Source organism: Annulohypoxylon truncatum (genome assembly GCF_022578515.1).
Source record: "Annulohypoxylon truncatum strain CBS 140777 unplaced genomic scaffold F4807scaffold_20, whole genome shotgun sequence".
Lineage (NCBI taxonomy): Eukaryota > Fungi > Ascomycota > Sordariomycetes > Xylariales > Hypoxylaceae > Annulohypoxylon > Annulohypoxylon truncatum.
In genome coordinates this window covers 171368-189782 of record NW_025953806.1, presented here as the reverse complement: position 1 = coordinate 189782, position 18415 = coordinate 171368, and the positions used below count along the sequence as shown (strand labels likewise).

The following is an 18415-nucleotide window of genomic DNA, read 5'->3' as shown; positions in this document are numbered from 1 at the left end:
TTGTGTTATTGTATGTGATCTTGTTCGAAAGAAACGAGGTTGTGAAAGCAGAAAGTAACAACGTCAGCGTTGAGAAGAAGAAAAGATTTGGGACGACAAGATATGTCAGTGTAAAGACGACGAAGGTGCGGATGTTGAGGTTGACAAGCAAGCCTTGGAAATTTTTAGGCGCCTGTGTTCTACTACGGACATCTATCTTCAGTACATTGTAGCACTGCACCTACATAGGTAGAGACCTTGGTGACTCACTGTCGCCATCTAGGTATTAACACGCTTCCAATGCCATTCTCATCCACCCTAGTACCAGTAGATAATGGAATAAACTCAGTACCTCTCCTCGTAGTTGAACTCTTGACGAGACCCCATAGGTCCCTAACTAGGTACGCATTCACATTATGCCTGTCAGCTACATTGAATATATGGATGTATGTATGCTTCATGTGTTCAGGTTTGTACAATGTATAAAAACAATAAAAATACATATCAAGGGTATTGTCGTGCTCGAGCTTGAGAACATCCATTTCATCCTCAACGCGCTCTTCTAATGCTCGTCCCCACGTGTGAAGTTTCGTGCAAGATAGTCCCACATGCCTATAACCCGGCCATTCCTTGACATATTGGTATCTCATCCTCCCATTAGCCGTCCCTATGATGTTCCTAGAACTCCAAACGTGCCGTAATCATGAACTAAAGAAATGTTGAATACCTCACTGTTATCCCTTACGCGACAGAGACAGATCGGTCGGGGCTTGCCTGTAAGCTACTGTGCCGCTGTGCTTCTGGCGACAGGTCGACGATGGTCTCCTCTTTGAAGGAAGATCGATCACTGATCTTGGCAAGCTGGCCCTCGACGCTTGCTGATTCTCGAGTCGGAGTCACCGAGTTCTCAATATTTTTAGTTTCTTCATCCTCAACAGATACGGCTGCTGCTTTCTCCACCTTTTCTGTTGGGGGTTCATTTGCTATATCCGCAAGCTTGTCGGTGTTATCCTTAGCTTTAGGCGTCGTTGCTTCGTCGACATCGGCTTCAAGCTCAAATTCCTGTCTCAATGGGCTACTCACTAAGCCGCCGACATCGCCCATCTGACTTCGTGTACGAGATGAACGACCCGGATTCCTGGCTGGAAGCGGTGGTGGTATCCTTACAGGGATATTGACTCGGGAAGCTCCTACTACAACTCGAGCTGGAGCTTGAGCCGTGGCCACTTCATAAACTACGGCTTCTTCTTCTTCTTCCTCTTCATCGGAACCATCTTCTTCGCCCTCCTCTGCTTCTTCCTCATTTTCATCCTCCTCGTCATCTCCATCATTACTATGGTTATCGTCCGAAACCTCGTCGGCTGTATTAGTATTAATAGCTTCAGTATGTGTTCCTATGCTCTTTCTCTTATCCTCGCTAGCTTCGACGTTTAGGTCCCGGTCTTCCCCTTTAATTGCGATGGTGGTTATTGGCTCGTCATCCAAGTCTGGGAAATTCGATAGCTTCCTCAAAGCACTAATGTCGATTTTAGTATAGTCGACTTCTACCGGTTCTTTCACTTCTAAGATATCTTCAATCGTTTGTGGTTGGTTCCCATCCTCGCTTTGGCTTTGGCTTGAGCCAGGTGTAGTCTGGGGTGTCGCAAAATATGTTTGGGTACCCGCATCGGTCATCTGGCTCCGTTCAGTGGCCATCGTTTTGTTGGACATATAACTGCCTCTATTGCTTCGTGATAGAAAAGTGTCAACGCTTTGGCGACCAGCTCTGGGGAAGAATGGACTCGTCGGGCTAGGGTTATATTCAAATTGCGTGCTGTCGGGCCTTAGTCGTGTGCCAGCCTCACGAATACCCATCCCGGCCATCTCGAGAGCCAAAACACCAAAAGGATCCGGATCTTCCAAGTCGGGGACACCGAATGCCGGCGATGGGCCTGCCGTCTTCGGTGATTCGATCGTCGCATCTCCCGGCGCCTGCGATGCAAGTTGTTCGACAAGGGCCGTATCATAGTCGGTTCTCCCTTCGGCAGCCTTGAGAACCTCAGTTAGAGATCGAGTCTGGGGCATGCTTTGGTTGATATCGCCTGCTAGGATCTTGGCAACACTTATTTTCATCCCATAGAAACGTTCATTTTCGTCGGCTCGCTCGCTTACGACTATACCTTCCAACTTGACTTCCGCACTCTGGCCCCTCGCTTTGATATACGTGATGGCCCGGTCGCTTAGATCGGCCCACGTAACGTCGTTTTCAAGTAACCCGAGAGCCACAAGAGGACCAGCTGTCAGACTGACATCGGTACCAAGCGTCATTCTAGGTCTAGCGAAAGCCTCAAGGACGGTGAAATTATTGATAACAAGGACGCAGTCGTAGATGTCGACCCCGAAGACGAATCGTAAACTAGCAGTCTGAAGCATCAGACCGGATGGCGGAGACCACGTCCCATCTGCTTTGCGCGCGATTAAGACGCCGCTACCACCGGAGCCGGAACCGGAATTCCATATTCCAGATCGCATCGAGGTAAAAATTGCGAGCCCAACGGCATTCTGTATTATCCTCGGAGGTATCTTCTTTAACAGTCTATGCGACGAGTGGGAGCTCGAATAGGTCGACGGACTCCCCGGTCGGTCGTCTGGAGTTGAGAAGCCATCGCCTATAGCAAGACGTTAGTATCAGTTTGTTCTTCGGCGTGAACAGCGCAAGCACATACTGCAAAAAGACTTGATAATGCGAGCGGCCTTTTCGCATTCCTTATCCAAAGTGGTGGGTAAGAAGGCATCTCTACTCAGTCTCGAGGTGCTCAGGCGGTTGACGGGAGAGGGGATCTTGTCGGCCCAGCCTCGGACGATGTCGACGCTGTTCTTTTTGACATGGCCATTTGTATTGGTATTAGTGTTGGTATTGGTACTACCATTGACGCCGGTGCTCGTCCTGCTGCGATCCCACGGGAGGAGTGCGGAAACCCGCTGCATGGCTGCCTGCAACTAAGAGAGCACGGATCGTCACCTTCCGGAATGTGCGCGTCCCAGGGGAAAGGCTGTTCAGTTATTTATCAGAGATCAAAACTATAGTGACTAAGTCAGATCAACAGTAGAAAGGATGGAAAGTCGGATCTCCTCATCGGGCAGGCACTGGGCCAGCAACATTGAAGAGGAAAAGATGGAAGTGTGGAAAGATGGAACCGAAGTCTCGGGTCAGAGCCTCTGACGGAGGAGGGGATTGGGAAAAGAAACTGACGACAGCTCGGGCAATGGTTGGCAGTTTGCTTTGTTCTAGTTCTATGTAGGATGGATGTATGGATGTAGTATGTGTTAGATACATAAGGGTCGATAAGGTAGTAGGCCGTCTGGGCCCCCAGGCTAGGAGTGCTGAGAGTGTGTGCAGTATGCAGAACAAAAGTGACGTTTTGACTGGGTATTGCACTGGTTAACCAACCCCAAGCCGGCTTAAGATGCATGCGTAAATGCATGTTTAGTGGAGCTAAAGTCAGGTAGACAGGGTAGGCAGGGTTGGCAGGGAATACAGGCAGGGTAGGACAAGGTTAGACGGAGCAGGGCCAGGGGTAAGAGGAGTAAAGCTTGGGGAGACTATTCCGCATTGAGGCGTCAGCGATGGCGGGGGGGTTACTTGGTTTATTGAAAGGGGGGTCATTCCGCACTGCCGGCTGTTTTAATGAATTCAGGAACGAGAACAACAAATTTGATCAATTGATCAACTCGATCCAGGTACCAGCTTGCTAAACACACCTAATCAATCTATTTCGTCTAGTGGATGGATATTCCCTACTAGGTGCCTTCTCAAGGAGGTAAACGAGATAAGCGAAGTTGCGACAGGTGCTTCGTTTGCAGCGCGAACGAGGACGGCGCGTGGGATATAGACGGAATGGATATGAACCGAGTCATGACCTCGGGGACCCTCAGTATACATACATACCTGCGTACCTATTTACTAACCATCCTAAGTTCCTAACCAGTCAGCCAGTATGGAATAGTAGTACCTAAACGTTTCCAAAGGTTCTCTCATCCCGGTCTTAGGCAAAAGCAAAAGTAAACTCTAGTACCTGGTCTTGGTAATCAAACGGGCACTGCAAAACTTTAGCTTATACAGGTAGCAGAGGTAGGTATTACCTAGGTATTCAACCTCAAGACCTTGGAAAGTTTAAAAGGTCACACACCAGATACCATGTACCATACCTAGTAAGTACTTCCAAGGTTACTTGCAGAGGACTTGAAGACAGCTTGAAGACCTAAAAACAAAAATGAAACAAGCAAAATTGCTATATAAGTGAAGTATTGGTGGATAATCTAATTATACATTCAATCCATACACGCATTCAATTAACTTCGTACAAAATATGAGGGATCATGTCGCCGTGCCGGGGTGTCCAATGATATTCCTTATCGAACCCTCTCCTAGATGAGACTCGGGATCTCAAGTCGATCAACATGGAAACCCTGTTTAAACTGGTTGAAGTTAACTCTCCGCACTAGCAATCCAAGCCTCAATTGCTTTTTTTCTTTCTAAATCCCATCTTTTTTTCCTTTCCCTTGAGCTACTACCTAGATAGCTACTAGTACGTCGTTCTAGGTTGGTCTGGGTGCGCGTAGGTTCGCCACTCACTTACCAGCAATTCTATGCTTGGGTATGGGGTATGTAGCATAAAGCATAGGTCATATGTAAGCGTGTATATTTCTTTTTTCACGATGTCTCATCGAGAAGTTGGGGGTGTCTTAGCCTGGTGCGCGCGGGACTTCATCATGGCGATGGGACAGAAATGACCCTGCCAAGCCGCGCATCAAGCACACTGACACATGGGCGCTTGCAGTTGCAGCGAACACTGATCACGAGCACGACATGAACTGATGGATCTGACTTTGCACAACGCCCACCCGGACGGTGGCGGGGAGTCCGGGTCTGCGGACGGCTCGTTAGATGATGATGGGCCTGTGAATTGGTTCGACGGCGGGTGACATCGTCGCCTTTACGGAAATACGCTACCAACCGAGCCAGGCCATCGCGACTTCGTGCTTTTGAAAAAAGACTTCATTCATAATCTATCCATGTTTGTTATTACATACCTACTTAGGTATGTACGTACCAGCTGACAAGACGAGTTACGTATTATAACACTACGAAGCACGACGCACGGGAACTAGTGGAGGAGTTGTCTCGCAATATGTTTTTAATTTACTAAAATTCCTAGGACCTCACACACCTGCATGTCTGCAGAGCCAAGAAATACGTACATACCTATCTATCAAAAAAAGGAAGACATTTGGGTAGTATGTATGTTGTTACGATGCTGCGATGGCGATCCGTCATGTGTCGTTCACCCATTTATTATTATTATCGTTACGAGGGATCAGCTTTTCGTCGTCTTAGGTTTGACCCATTACTCGTGTGATACGAGGTCATGTTCGCACAGCCTACATGTGTACGCAAGTAATAACTGCTTTTGATCCACATATCTTACCTACATTAGCTAGGGCTACAGATTTCCCAAGCCGTTGGAAAACTTCTCTCCGACCTTCAAAACAAGGCTACCCCGGCCCTACCCGGTTCAGCCGTCAGCGGACAGATCTAAAGAAGGTAAAAAAGAGATCGAAAAGGCTATTGCATGTGAGGTTACTTCGAAGCCAAATCTCCGAGTTGGAGCTGGATATGGCAATATATTACAATGTTATTACATCGTGACTTTCCTCACCGCAAGAATGTACAGTGATTTCACTTCGTGCCACCAGGCCACTTACAGCCCATCTAGGTATTCAGAATTGCGAAATAAAATCCCGGCTGAGCCGCGGCCCCCAATCATAGCCTGCGCGTCCTGTAGTAAGCGTAGCGTTCGCGAGCCATCCCGTCTACTAGCCTGCATAATTATTGCTCATGGTTTTAAATAGGGCTGTTTGTTCTGGGCCCCGAAGTGTGGAAACATGGATGGAAAACGGCGAATCGAACGGCGAATGTACTTCGTACATGGCACGTTTGCGGCGTCCTGGGCGTCTCAAATTGGTAAATTGGCATGGCTATGCTATGACTAATCGAGTATTTGCTAGAAGACTGGGGAACCAACGAGGCCAACTTTTAGCTACATCCATACGTCATGGCTCCTCTCGAGCTGCAAAGTCTGCAGCCTCGGAGAGTGGAATCGGTGGATTGCATGTAGTCCGCAGTCTGCAGACTAACGGAGAATAAGAAGAAAAAAAAAAAGAAATCAAAAACCAAGATCCACTTCAGGCTAAGTCTTTCTAAGTGGCATCGTAATTCGATATACGTAGGTACGATAACTTCAACAGAACAAAGCTCGAGACATTTCCCTAGCAAAATAATTAGCCAAGGCGACGACAGTAGTAGCGACCTCTAATGAAACAAAACACGATCCGCCCATACAAGCCTCATAAAAGAATCGTCTATTATAACTAGGATGTATAATAATTGTATAGCGACGGATCTTGGTATGTAAATCCCGGCGACTTGGTGACTTGGAATAACGGTCATTGTGGGTTCGGCGATCCCCAGGTTAACGTGGATCCAATGAATATATCTCTTACGTGTTGATTCCCACGACCCAGATCTCCGGTGAGCTCTTGGCTTTCCGGTAACTAGGTTACTTAGAAGCTATGTAAATCAGGTTTGCAAACATCCCCATTAGCGGTTTTGTTTATACTAACGTGCTTCGGTTGCTGAAAATAGCAAGATTAAAAACCCGGGACCCGCCTCCCCCTATACACGTACATACATACATGAAACTTATCACCACCGGTGGATATTGACAAGGGTACCTTATTCAGACCTCTAAAGTCTTCCAAAGTGTCGGTAAACACTGATTGAAACTCTGGATTCGTTGGCAGTTTTCTGGCGACCCTAGACATAGCTTAGAGGAGACTTCTAGTGATTAATGGTCAAGTTTAGTGCCAGTGGGTGCTTCTGAAATTTGCCGGAAAACCGGCAGTTCCGTGTTTCTTGATACGAGTCCGTCAATTATCAAATTCATGTTGTCAAGTGGATTAGTTGCCAATTTAGCATTACGGCGAAGTAAACATTGGGTAAGTGCGAATTTCAGACGATAGCCCCTTGGCTCCTAATAATGAACAAAGTGACCTTAGATTTCAAGTAGATAGTGTCGAAGGCAATATGATTAGTACGAGAGATATAAGTTGTTGACAGTTATACTTGTTGTTTATTAGCTTGATGGCTGATGTATCCACCAAGGATCGAATATATAGGGAAAGGGGTGACTGACTAACCGACAAGCTATATATTCCTAAAACCTCTTCTATAGGACTACCATATAATCAAATAAGATGAAGAAAATGTTAGAACAGACAAGGTAAAAAGCTAAGGAGTATATCACTGTAGTCATTCTAATTCGAAGTCTTCATTATCAGTCTAGCCATACGATACAATCTGCGTCCATCGCCCGTATATTCCGTCGTGTCCACAGTTCCCATCATAAAATTCCGTAACAACAATAGATCAATAAATTTGTCATATGCTCCGTAAATCGCCCGTTCGCCAAAGTGATGGAACATTACTCGTGAATAACCCCGTCCCTTTCCTGAAGCAAAGCAATTTGGACGTGATGTATAGCTGGGGACGAAAGATATCATAAAACGCCGACGTGATTTGCACCTGTAGAACATAATGATAATGTCGTCCTCTATAGTATATGCCCTTCCCTTTCCGCGTGAGAAGAGCGAGATAAATGAAGAAAGAGAATAAGAATAGAATAGGGTAGAATAGAAGGAAGAGAAATAAATATTAAGAAAAAGAGTGGTGTCGTGGCTCATGCTTGATTCGTATTTTCCTCTTCTCGCCTCCCCAGTCGCGATGGTGTTGGTGGGATTCGCGCCGGAAATTGTTAAGGACAATTCTCATACCCCGTTCCGACGCCGCCGCAGCTACCGCTTCCCGACCGCTCGCCTGGCAATGCAAGAGCTTTCGTGGTGATACAATAGAATCAAGAAACATTTCTCATAACGATTAATAATCATGAAGACGGTGATGGTAGTTTCACCCCGTGTCGTGTGCCTCCTCAGTAACTATGCTGGGCCAGTTCGTTTCCGGGATAGGGACCCCCTCTGAGGACGTAGTACTCGAAAGGGGCGCAGTTGATCGTCTTTCGCGAACTGCGCACCCATTTGGGGCGAGGGACCTCCTCCCACTCCTCGTTGAACATGGGGTAGAAGTTGTAGGACTCGTGCGACGGCAGGTCGCGGTGCTCGCACTCGAAGATGCCTTCCAGATGCAGGCGCTTCAGCTCGGGCAGCTTGTTCCGGAGCCCCGCGAACAGCGACTTGAACGTTCCCTCGTACAGGTGGACTCCTCCCAGCGATACCTCGAACGGCTTGGCGAGCCCCCGACCGCCGAGACGTAGACGGACGAGGGTGGAGCTGTGCCGTAAGAGGAAGTCCTTGAGGTCGTCCTCCTCGCAGGAAACGCCTTCCAGCGTTAAGTCGGTGAGATTCCTGTACGTGAAGTCGTAGAACAGTTCTCGGAAGGATAGCACGAACTTCGAGTTTTCGCTAGTGTAGGGGTGGAATGCGAGCTTTAGCTTCCGCAACCCCTTGGCCAGCTGCAGTATGCGACCGAGCCCGTTCACGGCCCTGAAAGCGGCTCCCGGGCCCTGCAGCCCGGAGGGGTCGAGGGTGAGGTCAAGGGTGTCTAGGCTATCGAAAGCTTGGGCGTGCGTGTACCAATGCGTGCGATGGCCCGCCAAGCGGAAAATCTCGAGAGGAAGTCTATCGATCTTAAAAGTGGATAAGGGGATGCCGTGAAGTGCGAATATGATGGCGTCCAGATTGCTATAAGTCTGAGGACGATCCAATTTCCTGCAACTAGGGTAGTCGAAAACCTCCCTTAGCAGGCCGTTGTTGAGCGGGCATTGCGTGTACGTGACCTCCAGATGCTTGAGGTTTGGTAATGCGGAACACGCCTCTCGCAGATCATCCTGCCTTAGATGCAATGGACCGACGGACTTGCGTCCCCTTTCGATCCTCTCAAATTCCTGCCTAGCTGTTCCCATAACCTCATTGCGTTGATCCGGAGGTGTCACAAAGTGTTGAAACCTGTGGAACGAGTGAGCAAGGTTCCATGTTCTCCGATGGGATAAAGATTGATCTCAATATCTTGTTTTGATATAGGAACACAGATGGCCGTAATATTCATATAAAGGATGATATACGATTCTCGGGGTTGACAAGACCACAGCAGCGATTCGAAATATGTTAAAATAATGTCAAAAATACACTTACCATGATGTACTCCATGCGTCGTAATAAGAAAGCTCCCCTAGAAAAATGCAGATCGACGTGATACTCCCTCTCAATCGTTCGTGCAGGGCGATGGAGTGTAATCGTTCGATATCGTTCCTCCAACTAACAGCGGTGAACCTGGGAGACAGCAGGTACTCGTAGCCTACGTCCGCCAACGTACGAGTGACCTCTCGAAGATTTCTGACTGACTCGGGGTCGCAGTGAGAGAATATGAGTCTCAGAAGCTCGACTGGTAAGGTATCCATAGAGAGCGTATGAGTATGAACGTTGTTGTTCTTACGAGAATTTCCTTCTTCTTTTTCCCGACGAAAAATGATGAGCAGAGGAAAAGCCGGATGATTGGTTATGTCAGATAAAAGCGAGCTCAGTGTTGAAAGGGACCGAAACTCCGCCAGTTCAAGGAGTATGGAAAATCAACAAAACGCCGCAACAGACCAGGTTATAGCCGAGATTTCAAAAGAACGGAAATCCAAGTCCTCCTTCGCGTCCTCGACGAATTTTTCTACTTGGAAATGGCGGTTAGTAAATAGGGTAGCGAGCACGGTCGTAGCCCGTACTCAACGAAATGGCGGAGTGTTGTGTGTTTGGTGCATCTTTCTGCAACAAGCCTTTCCGGTTCTAGGACAAAGGAAAAAACCGCACCAACTATCGGTGAGCATGAGACACACATATACAATGTACTAATTTCGATATTCTGACGGACAACAGCATGGGCTAAAATAATAATAATAATAATTTAAAAATCCCAAACCCCAGATGTTTCCTTGTGAATGGGTCCCTTTTTCTGAGTACCTGCTTCGGGGGCTGAAAGGATTTCGCAAGGTGAGATGGCGGTAAAGCGACCCTGGTATGACAGTGAGAGATTGCTGGGTACGGTGAAGGACAAAAACAGTCTGGGAAGGCAAGGATTCGGACTGTGACTTTTGATAGTCCCAGTTCCTGCATTAGGCCTCATTGGCCGCCATTGGCCGCCATTGGTCGCCATTGGCCTCATTGGAGCCGGAAAGGCACCGTCTGCCATATATCTTGGCAGACTGTACGATCCCGACCCAGTGATTCGATTGTAAGCAACCCTGACAGCCCTGACTGACGTTACTGGCCTTACATATACTTGCTGGGGGCCTGACTAGATCTAGCGGGTCGATACAGCTCAGCAGTGGCGTTTTCTTCAGCGCTATTCGATAGCTCTCAGCTATGAAGTGTCCCCTTGCATTTTTTTTTTCTCAAGACGGTGACAACAATGCAAAAACCCAACTGATCGGGCACAATCTTAAAATTCCTGTCGGTGAGAGGCAAATAGGAGTCCGACATTATCAAATCCCACCTTTTACTGCTTCTAGAACGCTTTTAAAAATAAACCCGCTTCGTGTCCCGACAAAGAGCCGTGTTCCTATTGAGGCTCCTCAATCATAAAATACAACATAACGAAAACTCCTATGCCCTAAAGCCCCCGAGTCATAGCTCATAGCCTGGCGTGTCTCGCCTTGAATATAGCCACCTTGTCGTCGTAAAACAGTATCTCACGTAAACGAAACCGTGCGGCTGACCCACCCAAATCGCCCTCTTGCACCGAGTCTGCCTCAGACTCAGCGTCATCGGATACGTCTGTCAAGTCATCCCCAGCGTCCGCTTGACTCCCATTACTGTTTTCATCGTCGTTCACATCATCGTCGTCATCTTCTTCCGTTTCTTCGTCAGCCTCACTGCCATCATCTTCGTTGTCATCGTCTTCCTCGATCACGATGGCACCCTGTCCCTGATCTCCGCTACCTGAACCGCCACCGCTAACATCACTCGGTCGAGTCTCTAATATCTCGAAGCATTTAGACCCTATACCTACGTAACAAAGTTGAATTTCTGCTCGCAAAGTGATGATGTCAACGAGCTGGAGTGCAAGCTCTTTGGGCTCGAAACTAGAAATGTGCTCCAGCATGTACGGGATATGTAGAGAGCGAAGCTGCGGGATGTTCGGCAGTCGCTGAAGGAATGGGTGCTGTAGTACAAACTGTCAGTTTCCATCGTCGAAAGCGGTGCATGTAGCTCAAGAGGAGTGCTTGTGCTTACCCAGTCCTTGTAATCAAACGCCGCGGAAAGTTCCTTTAAGTTCGGCATTTTCCCACTTGTGATGTACGAGACTATTTCACTACTAAGCACCCAGTTTGACCAACGGCGACCTTCTGATGATTCGTTCGAACAATCAAGAAGGAGCTTCTTCAAACTTGATTTGTGCCGTTTTATCGCCCCCTTGAAAATCTGGTCGAGTTTCACAGCAGGAAGCGGCGTGCGACGGCGATCTTGCAAGAAAAGGACCTCCAGACTATTTGGCGCGAGTGTTTCTTTAATGAAACTAATGAGAGTACTCGAAGTACTATCTGTATGTATGTGTTTCAATGCAAGGTGGTACTGACTTGGCGCGCCGGCAGCTGCGCCATGGCCTGGAGTGGTAGGGTGGAATTGCCTTTTCAAAGTTCTCCAGAGGTGCTCAACAAACATACAGTCTATGATGGTGAGACTTGTCAAAACGCTCCAGTCAATGGCTTTCGTGCAAACCTGTAGCGACAATGGTACTCGCTCGAGCTCTAACGTCTCTAATTGGAGCTTTCCATCAAGACGTTTTCTCTCCATGCGCGATCCATTACGGCCATCATACTGCCACTGAGTCTTCTGGTATGATGTACCGGTTGCCTCCATCATGGCGTGCGGTGCATGTGCAGCGTTGGAACTAGAACCGAATTCCTCGGCTGCATTGAACGGCGACGTAGAACCCTGTCCTTGAGGGAGCTCTGTTAGTTCCTTTTCTGGAAGTTTCGCAGATTTTCGTCGGATGTCATATATTCTGCCAACCAGTACTCCCATAACACCCCCTAGTCTCCTATCACCAATTCGACTTTCGCCAGGCCAGCGAGCATCATGGTCCACTTGCTGCAGGGCGTAACTATCCCACGCCTGCGCAAAGTCGGCCGTACGAGATTTCTGCGAAATTCCCACTCGGAGTTCTCGGAGGCATGATCTCGAGCGCTCGATAAGCACCGACATCTCATCTAAGTAGGCAAGTTCATCGATGTCTAATACCGTTAAGCTCTTCAAAGGTGGTAGAACACTGAAGGTCGGATACTCGACCTGGCTCTCCGAATACTTGATCGGCTGGGTCACAGACGGATGAAAGTCACTGGGTAGTGTATTGCCGACAGGTGTCATTGTACTTCCTAGAGGCGGAACAGCTAGAGGCGGCGGTGGGGGGTGGATCGGACTAGAGATGGATGATGAAGCATCGGGAATTTCAGAGTTGTCATGCCAACGGATCCAGACCTTCTCGAGTTTGGGTTCGCCTTTGACGTAATGATCTTGGAGGGATGCGAGTGCCATGAAGACCTCCGACAGAACGCCGGTGGGCATATCCCATACAAACGTTTCCAAGTTGACCATCTTTCCGACGGCGATGGCCACCAATGTTCCTAGCATCTTTCCGCTCTCCTTCGTAACCATGTACTCGGATGTCCAGTCCTTAGGTCCATTACCAAGCGAGAACTTACGCGTGTATCTTGCGTACTGGTTATCCGCGAGCCTCTTGGAAGGTATCTCATACCCTATAGAGCTTCCTCGTAGCCATCTCGACCTCTGGGCGAACTTGCTGCCTAGACACAATGTGGCTAACCCATATGTCAGCGCGTCGACATTTTTGCTGTCGGATGGAGGAACGGTGTCGTCTGGCCAGACAATATCGAAGCGGGCATATATCTGTGGTATTGTCAGGTAGTAAAGTGTGGAGTTTGTCAAGGCTAAGGAGGTAAGGTCATTCGTATGAGTAACCTAGATTACAATCGTTAGAATATATTGCAGTCCGCGACAAGGTATAGGTAACTTGCCTCCTTCACGATGAGTCTAAGGATGTCGACAGGGAGATCAAGTAGCTGCAATGGTCTCGGCTTAGCTCCTATTGCTTCCCACTCGGGACCCTTGCCTCTAAGGAGCTTGGATAAGATCGGGACAGGCGGCTCGCGCGCAGTGAATTCGGATGATGACTCGGATAGGTACTGTCCATTTTCCTGCCGTGTTTGCATATGCGAAACTAACGACTCCTTCAGATTGGAGTGGCTTGAATCCGGGCTGTTCGCCATGATGCTTCCTTGTTGACACTTGCCCTAACTTGTGATGTCGCTCGATGTTAAAGGCGCCCTAAACATCGGGTCGCATGCTGTCGAAGGTTGAGAGGCGCAGTCGAAGACGATCGATGCTGCGGATTACCTAGACTCAATTATACCGTGTCGCGCAAACTTGATGGTATGAATAACCTCCAGCGATGCAATGAGGTAGGAAGTAAGTAGTACGAGTCACCTGGGAGGTCCGCGGGTATGGATTGTGTTGCTATGCGTAGATGGGGTTTAGAACGGCGATTCGGAAACTAGGTACTGAGGTAGATGATTTGAACAAAGAGAATGGTTTCCGTCAATAATGTTGATGGATGAGGAGTGTGGCTCCAGTCGTCAGTCGTGAGGTGATAATGATTGATAAAGATGTGTGTTGATGTATGAATGTATTCGTGAGATCAGTGGTAAGGCTAGGCTGGAGCTGGATCTGTACTTGACTTTTGACTCCTTCGGCAGAAATACCTAGAAGTATAGAATTACGTGCTTCTAATTGGACCGTTGCACGGGTAGGCACGGGGGCACACGGGCGCGTAGAACAATAAGGTTCGCACCTCTACCTGAAATGATCGGCGGGATACCCTCTACGACCACGGTGGGAAGGCAGCACCGATACAACGATTGATTATCGATAACCTTCAGTACTCACCTGGAAATCAGTACCGCGTATGTACATATACTTAGCAAGCCTTAATACCTGAATCATTAATTACAGTTGATACACATATAGAGGGTTCGATTCTGACTTACATTAAGTATTGCTACAAAATATAAATACCTATTTAAGGAAACATTTGAACAACGTGAACATGAAACTATTCATTTAGTGTATGAGTAAGTTTGATAATACATCCAGGACATAGGCACCTTATGTACTTCCTCACGCGGGTAGTTACCTCGGCTTCCATAATCCATTTTTGAATCCTTGGAAGTCCTTTAGCAGATAGTGATTACATTGTTCTGGCATCCAACAGAACAGGCCGTATGCAGACCTGAAGATATTCAATATACCTATGTATAATATGGAACATTGAATCTTGGGTCTTCGCGGTAGTTCGCCATTTCGGCAAGAAAGCTTGATGTTTTACTTGTTTGGGCCTTCGACTTGCCCAAGGGTCGCCCGTTTTTAATGATCCATTTTAAACGATAAGGTTAGCATGGGTCAGGTTTAGGTAACTGCCCAGGCTGCCAGGTAAAGTTGCAACCTTTGAACATGAGCCCCTCCAAAGCCCCGCCTCTCCATAACTCTCCATAATCTACCCGTGCATCTTTTCACTTGTACAAGTTGTACCTGCCCTCGACGTATTATCCTTTATTACGACAATACATCCTCCTTTCCCTCCTTATTGCTCCTCGCTTTCTCCCCAACCTCTTTATTCTTAAATATCTTGTGTGTATAAGTCTATTCAGCAGACTCTCGCGATCTGTATCTATCATAGACTATTATTATTTGTTATCGTGCGTCGGGCGATAACCAACTATCTTTGACGTTCTAGGTTTTGGGGGCTTTTCTAGTAGGGAGCTTGTCTTCACTGCCCCGCTCGCCTTCCCAGGTTGCTTTTTTGTTCCTTTAGTCGCGCGGTTTGCCTTGTGGCTAAATCGGCCAGCTTTCTTGCGCAGTATCTTGTCTTTCTACGACTAGATGACTGCCTTGGTCACTTCCTAACAACACGTTGGTCTTAAGCCAAGGTTAGTTTAAACACGCCTCTGTCACATCAGTTCCCATCTGACTCATCGCTGTCTTTTACTCAACCTACTCTCCTGCCTTTACTAAATCTGCAAAACTTTAGATTATTAGCAAGGACTTGAACGGTTTTCTGCTGTCGCGTATCGATCCAACCCACACAACGCTTGTCGCATCTACATTCCGAGACTCGATCTGCGTTGAAAATCATGGCTAGCTTCGTGCAGGATCTTTGGGAGTCCATTTTCACCCCTGGTGCAACACCGACACTCTTAGTTGCGACCAATGCCACCTTTGCCTGCCTCCAGCTCGTCCTTCTTCTCCTATTAGTCGCAACATATAGTATCCATTTTATAATACTGTCATTCTTGTGTGGAGGGCTCTGGTGGGCTATCAACTGGTTTGCGGCCGAGTTGAGGGTCGCCCAAGTAAAGGAGGCCAGGGAGAAGGCACGTTCTGAACGAGCTGCGGCAGCAAAATCCTCGGACGACAGCGAGACCGAAGTAGAGACTACTTTTATTCCAAAAAGTAAACCAACATTGGCAAGCAAAGAGGTCGAGGTTAAGGAACAGATAGGGGAGTTAAAGCTCCGTGCAGAACCCTCATCCTCGTCGGGAACAAAATCTAGTGCCAGTACAGAGGACGAATGGGAAAAGGTATCCGAGAATGAAAACGAGAAGGACAAATGAAATCATAAATACAACGATCACGATGAACTGATATAAGACGTTAGGAGGGGAGCATTTGCACGAGCGTTTGTAGTTAGGTTGGGTCAGTGGCATTAGATACCTCTGTTTCAGAGCCTTTGGAGTTCATACCATCATCGCACCCTACTCTGTTTCTTCTAGTTCTGGGATGAGAAGAGATAGACTTCATATATCATATACTCACATTTTATTAACATGATTATTAGTATGGAATTACTGTTTAATTCTTATATGTATATATATGTACTATAGTATGACGGCCTAAGCTCATTGGAGGTGACGATGGGGAGTAATGAGCACCGAAGGTACATAGGTACATAGGTTCCTATGGAGAAGGGTACGTACTATTGGCAAAAGAGCTATCTGTCACGTGACTAGTCTCCAACGGTGCTAGGTGATAATGAACTTCAATTTTCACAGTCGTGGAACTTTTGCTGTGTACTTAATCCAAGCTCTCTAAAACGCGACAAACCTATCTCGAACTTACAAGCTTTACAACACGCCACACAACAACGTCTGACCTATTTTCTTGGTTTCGCAAAGATACTATCAATCGGTCAAGATGAAGCTCGTTAGGTAAGCTATTGTAATTCTTTTTTGGCGCATGGTTATGTCCTGAATCATCCACAGCACAAAGATACCTCGACGGCACCAATGCTAACCGCAACTTTTTTTTTCAGATTCTTGATGAAATGTGCCAACGAGACGGTGACGATTGAGCTCAAGAATGGTACGCGCACCGCTTCACCCTCTCGCCAATACGAAAACTAACCAAGCTATTCCTTTAGGAACTATCGTTCATGGCACAATCACATCGGTCTCCCCACTAATGAACACCGCCTTGCGAACGGTGAAGATGACCCCACGCGGCCAAGATCCCATCTCCCTCGACACGATGAACATCCGAGGATCTACAATTCGATACTTCATCCTCCCCGACTCGCTTCCCCTAGACACCCTTCTCATCGACGACTCGGTGAAACCCAAGAACAAGGCTCGCAAGGAAGCAGCAGACCGAGGTGGCCGAGGTGGAGGACGCGGCAGGGGCAGAGGACGAGGTCGTGGCCGTGGCCGAGGCAGACCTTAAGGTAGTCGTTGATTTGGATGGGTTGTTGGTAAATAATTCTTAAAGCACAACTGCGCCCTCTACGTGATAGGAGAAGGCTAGCCGCAGTCCAGGCAATGGAAATGTTGTACTCGAGTACGGGGAGTGAGTGGGCATTGCTCTTACGGCGTTGGGGAGGGGGGCACATGAAAACCATAAAGAATGGCAAAAGCTGGTATGGCTCCTTTGCACCTACTTATTTCTTCACATGAAGAGCTGAAGGCTCACGAGAAACAATAAAGTCCCATTGGCACACCACGCAAAGATCCTACGTGTTTTACTCTATCCAGATCCTGATGATCTGCAGTCTTTCCCACCCGGCCTTTTTCCCACTTGTCCCAACAGTCGCGACGTTCCAAGCCTCGCCTAGGAGTCGAATCCTCTCCTTGACTTCCTCCGGCCTGTTTTGCGCGCAGAGCAGGATGTACGCGCACCCTTTGCTCGATAGTACTTGAGGCAGGCTGTTGATCAACCTATCCGTCGTCTCCATTCCGTCTCTGCCGCCTGCGTATGATAACGAGAGCATGTATGAATCGTCGTCAAATGTCGGTTTCGTATCCGGGTGCGGCAGGTCCATCAGTCCCGGCTGCTTTGGTAGTTCCGGTGTCGGGACGTAAGGAGGGTTAAAGATCAAGACATCTGCTAATCCATTTTTCAGGGGCGCGACTAGGTCGCCTTGGGAAGCCCCAAGATACCTGCCATGCGACGCTGCATTTTCCGGTACGGCCTTCCTCACTGTTTCGTTCGTAGCCCTGCACGCATAACCGTTTACGTCGACGGCCGCGGTCAGAACGTTCCGGGACCCGAAGAGGACTTGCGCATGTGCGTTGACGAAGGCGATGACTACTCCCGAGCCGGGTCCTATTTCCACCACCAACGGAACGTATCCATGCCCGAAGCGGTTGTGCAGGAACTCTATTTCAGGCGTTGATGAAAGCGTATCTAATAGTAGGAAAGAATCTTCTGCAGGTTCATACACCCTCTCGTACGCCACATGTGACGTGTCAGGCGTTGGAAGCATCTCTTCTCCGTTGATGGTCGAAGAGATGTCGAGACGACAGAATTAACAAGTCAAAGTATAAAATTTCCAATCAAGAGAAAAATAAGTTACGAGCACGTGATACCCTAAGCCCTACGTGATAGGAGAGATAGGTATATTGATTCATCGTGACTGCTAATTTGATATTATCCTGACAACAGCTAGTGTTGTGTCGGACGTCTCACGAGGGCAGATATCGCCAGGTTTTAACTATACCAGCTAGTAGCGAGTTATTGCCGAGTTTGGCAAGTAGCATCACGACCGACGCCCAGAGCAAATCTCATTTTGCTCGTCGGAATACCCAACGATCCTAGTACGAATCGAACTTATTGCCATGCAATACCATCGTGGAAAGCAACTGGTTCATGGAGAGTACCCCTCTCGACCTGTGTCCATTAGTTGGCCTCCCATCCATATAGCACCATAAAGGGAGACCGTAACAAATCAACATACCTATCAGCAAAGACTCTTCACCATCCCAAAGTCTTC

At 47.9% G+C, this 18415-nt stretch overlaps 6 protein-coding genes across 6 annotated transcripts; 2 read left to right on the top strand and 4 right to left on the bottom strand.

Moving 5' to 3' along the window:
* Nucleotides 1–466: 466 nt before the first annotated feature.
* F4807DRAFT_132740 (uncharacterized protein) lies at nucleotides 467–3489 on the bottom strand. The gene is made up of 2 exons (XM_047993005.1): nucleotides 2685–3489; nucleotides 467–2627 (listed from the first exon to the last, which is right to left on the bottom strand). The coding sequence occupies exons 1-2, from the start codon at nucleotides 2944–2946 to the stop codon at nucleotides 721–723; spliced, it is 2169 nt and encodes a 722-aa protein (XP_047853274.1). The 5' UTR covers nucleotides 2947–3489; the 3' UTR covers nucleotides 467–720.
* A 4394-nt stretch (nucleotides 3490–7883) lies between these two features.
* F4807DRAFT_132654 (uncharacterized protein) lies at nucleotides 7884–9736 on the bottom strand. The gene is made up of 2 exons (XM_047993004.1): nucleotides 9226–9736; nucleotides 7884–9039 (listed from the first exon to the last, which is right to left on the bottom strand). Exons 1-2 carry the CDS (start codon nucleotides 9489–9491, stop codon nucleotides 8007–8009), a joined length of 1299 nt encoding a protein of 432 aa, XP_047853273.1. The 5' UTR covers nucleotides 9492–9736; the 3' UTR covers nucleotides 7884–8006.
* A 751-nt stretch (nucleotides 9737–10487) lies between these two features.
* Nucleotides 10488–13711, bottom strand: F4807DRAFT_132652 (uncharacterized protein). Its single transcript, XM_047993003.1, has 3 exons — nucleotides 13113–13711; nucleotides 11311–13056; nucleotides 10488–11239 (listed from the first exon to the last, which is right to left on the bottom strand). Exons 1-3 carry the CDS (start codon nucleotides 13362–13364, stop codon nucleotides 10709–10711), a joined length of 2529 nt encoding a protein of 842 aa, XP_047853272.1. The 5' UTR covers nucleotides 13365–13711; the 3' UTR covers nucleotides 10488–10708.
* Nucleotides 13712–15284: 1573 nt separating this feature from the next.
* Nucleotides 15285–15764, top strand: F4807DRAFT_461292 (Pkr1-domain-containing protein; the record flags this gene model as incomplete). Its single annotated transcript, XM_048001664.1, has 1 exon — nucleotides 15285–15764. The coding sequence occupies one exon, from the start codon at nucleotides 15285–15287 to the stop codon at nucleotides 15762–15764; it is 480 nt and encodes a 159-aa protein (XP_047853271.1).
* A 468-nt stretch (nucleotides 15765–16232) lies between these two features.
* Nucleotides 16233–17128, top strand: F4807DRAFT_429230 (Sm-like ribonucleoprotein). Its single transcript, XM_047998319.1, has 3 exons — nucleotides 16233–16358; nucleotides 16463–16512; nucleotides 16571–17128. The coding sequence occupies exons 1-3, from the start codon at nucleotides 16345–16347 to the stop codon at nucleotides 16867–16869; spliced, it is 363 nt and encodes a 120-aa protein (XP_047853270.1). The 5' UTR covers nucleotides 16233–16344; the 3' UTR covers nucleotides 16870–17128.
* On the bottom strand, nucleotides 17039–18165 carry F4807DRAFT_132613 (uncharacterized protein). Its single transcript, XM_047993002.1, has one exon. It carries the CDS (start codon nucleotides 17906–17908, stop codon nucleotides 17165–17167), a length of 744 nt encoding a protein of 247 aa, XP_047853269.1. The 5' UTR covers nucleotides 17909–18165; the 3' UTR covers nucleotides 17039–17164.
* Nucleotides 18166–18415: the final 250 nt, after the last annotated feature.

Excerpts from the sequence above, each read along its gene's own strand:
- F4807DRAFT_132740 (XM_047993005.1), bottom strand. The coding sequence starts at position 2,946 with ATGCAGCGGGTTTCCGCACTCCTCCCGTGGGATCGCAGCAGGACGAGC. Across the intron at positions 2,628-2,684 it reads CATTATCAAGTCTTTTTGCA|GCGATGGCTTCTCAACTCCA; the intron begins GTATGTGCTTGC and ends GTCTTGCTATAG.
- F4807DRAFT_132654 (XM_047993004.1), bottom strand. The coding sequence starts at position 9,491 with ATGGATACCTTACCAGTCGAGCTTCTGAGACTCATATTCTCTCACTGC. Across the intron at positions 9,040-9,225 it reads GACGCATGGAGTACATCATG|GTTTCAACACTTTGTGACAC; the intron begins GTAAGTGTATTT and ends CTCGTTCCACAG.
- F4807DRAFT_132652 (XM_047993003.1), bottom strand. The coding sequence starts at position 13,364 with ATGGCGAACAGCCCGGATTCAAGCCACTCCAATCTGAAGGAGTCGTTA. Across the intron at positions 13,057-13,112 it reads TTAGACTCATCGTGAAGGAG|GTTACTCATACGAATGACCT; the intron begins GCAAGTTACCTA and ends ATTGTAATCTAG. Across the intron at positions 11,240-11,310 it reads CGTTTGATTACAAGGACTGG|CACCCATTCCTTCAGCGACT; the intron begins GTAAGCACAAGC and ends TTTGTACTACAG.
- F4807DRAFT_429230 (XM_047998319.1), top strand. Across the intron at positions 16,513-16,570 it reads GACGATTGAGCTCAAGAATG|GAACTATCGTTCATGGCACA; the intron begins GTACGCGCACCG and ends CTATTCCTTTAG.
- F4807DRAFT_132613 (XM_047993002.1), bottom strand. The coding sequence starts at position 17,908 with ATGCTTCCAACGCCTGACACGTCACATGTGGCGTACGAGAGGGTGTAT.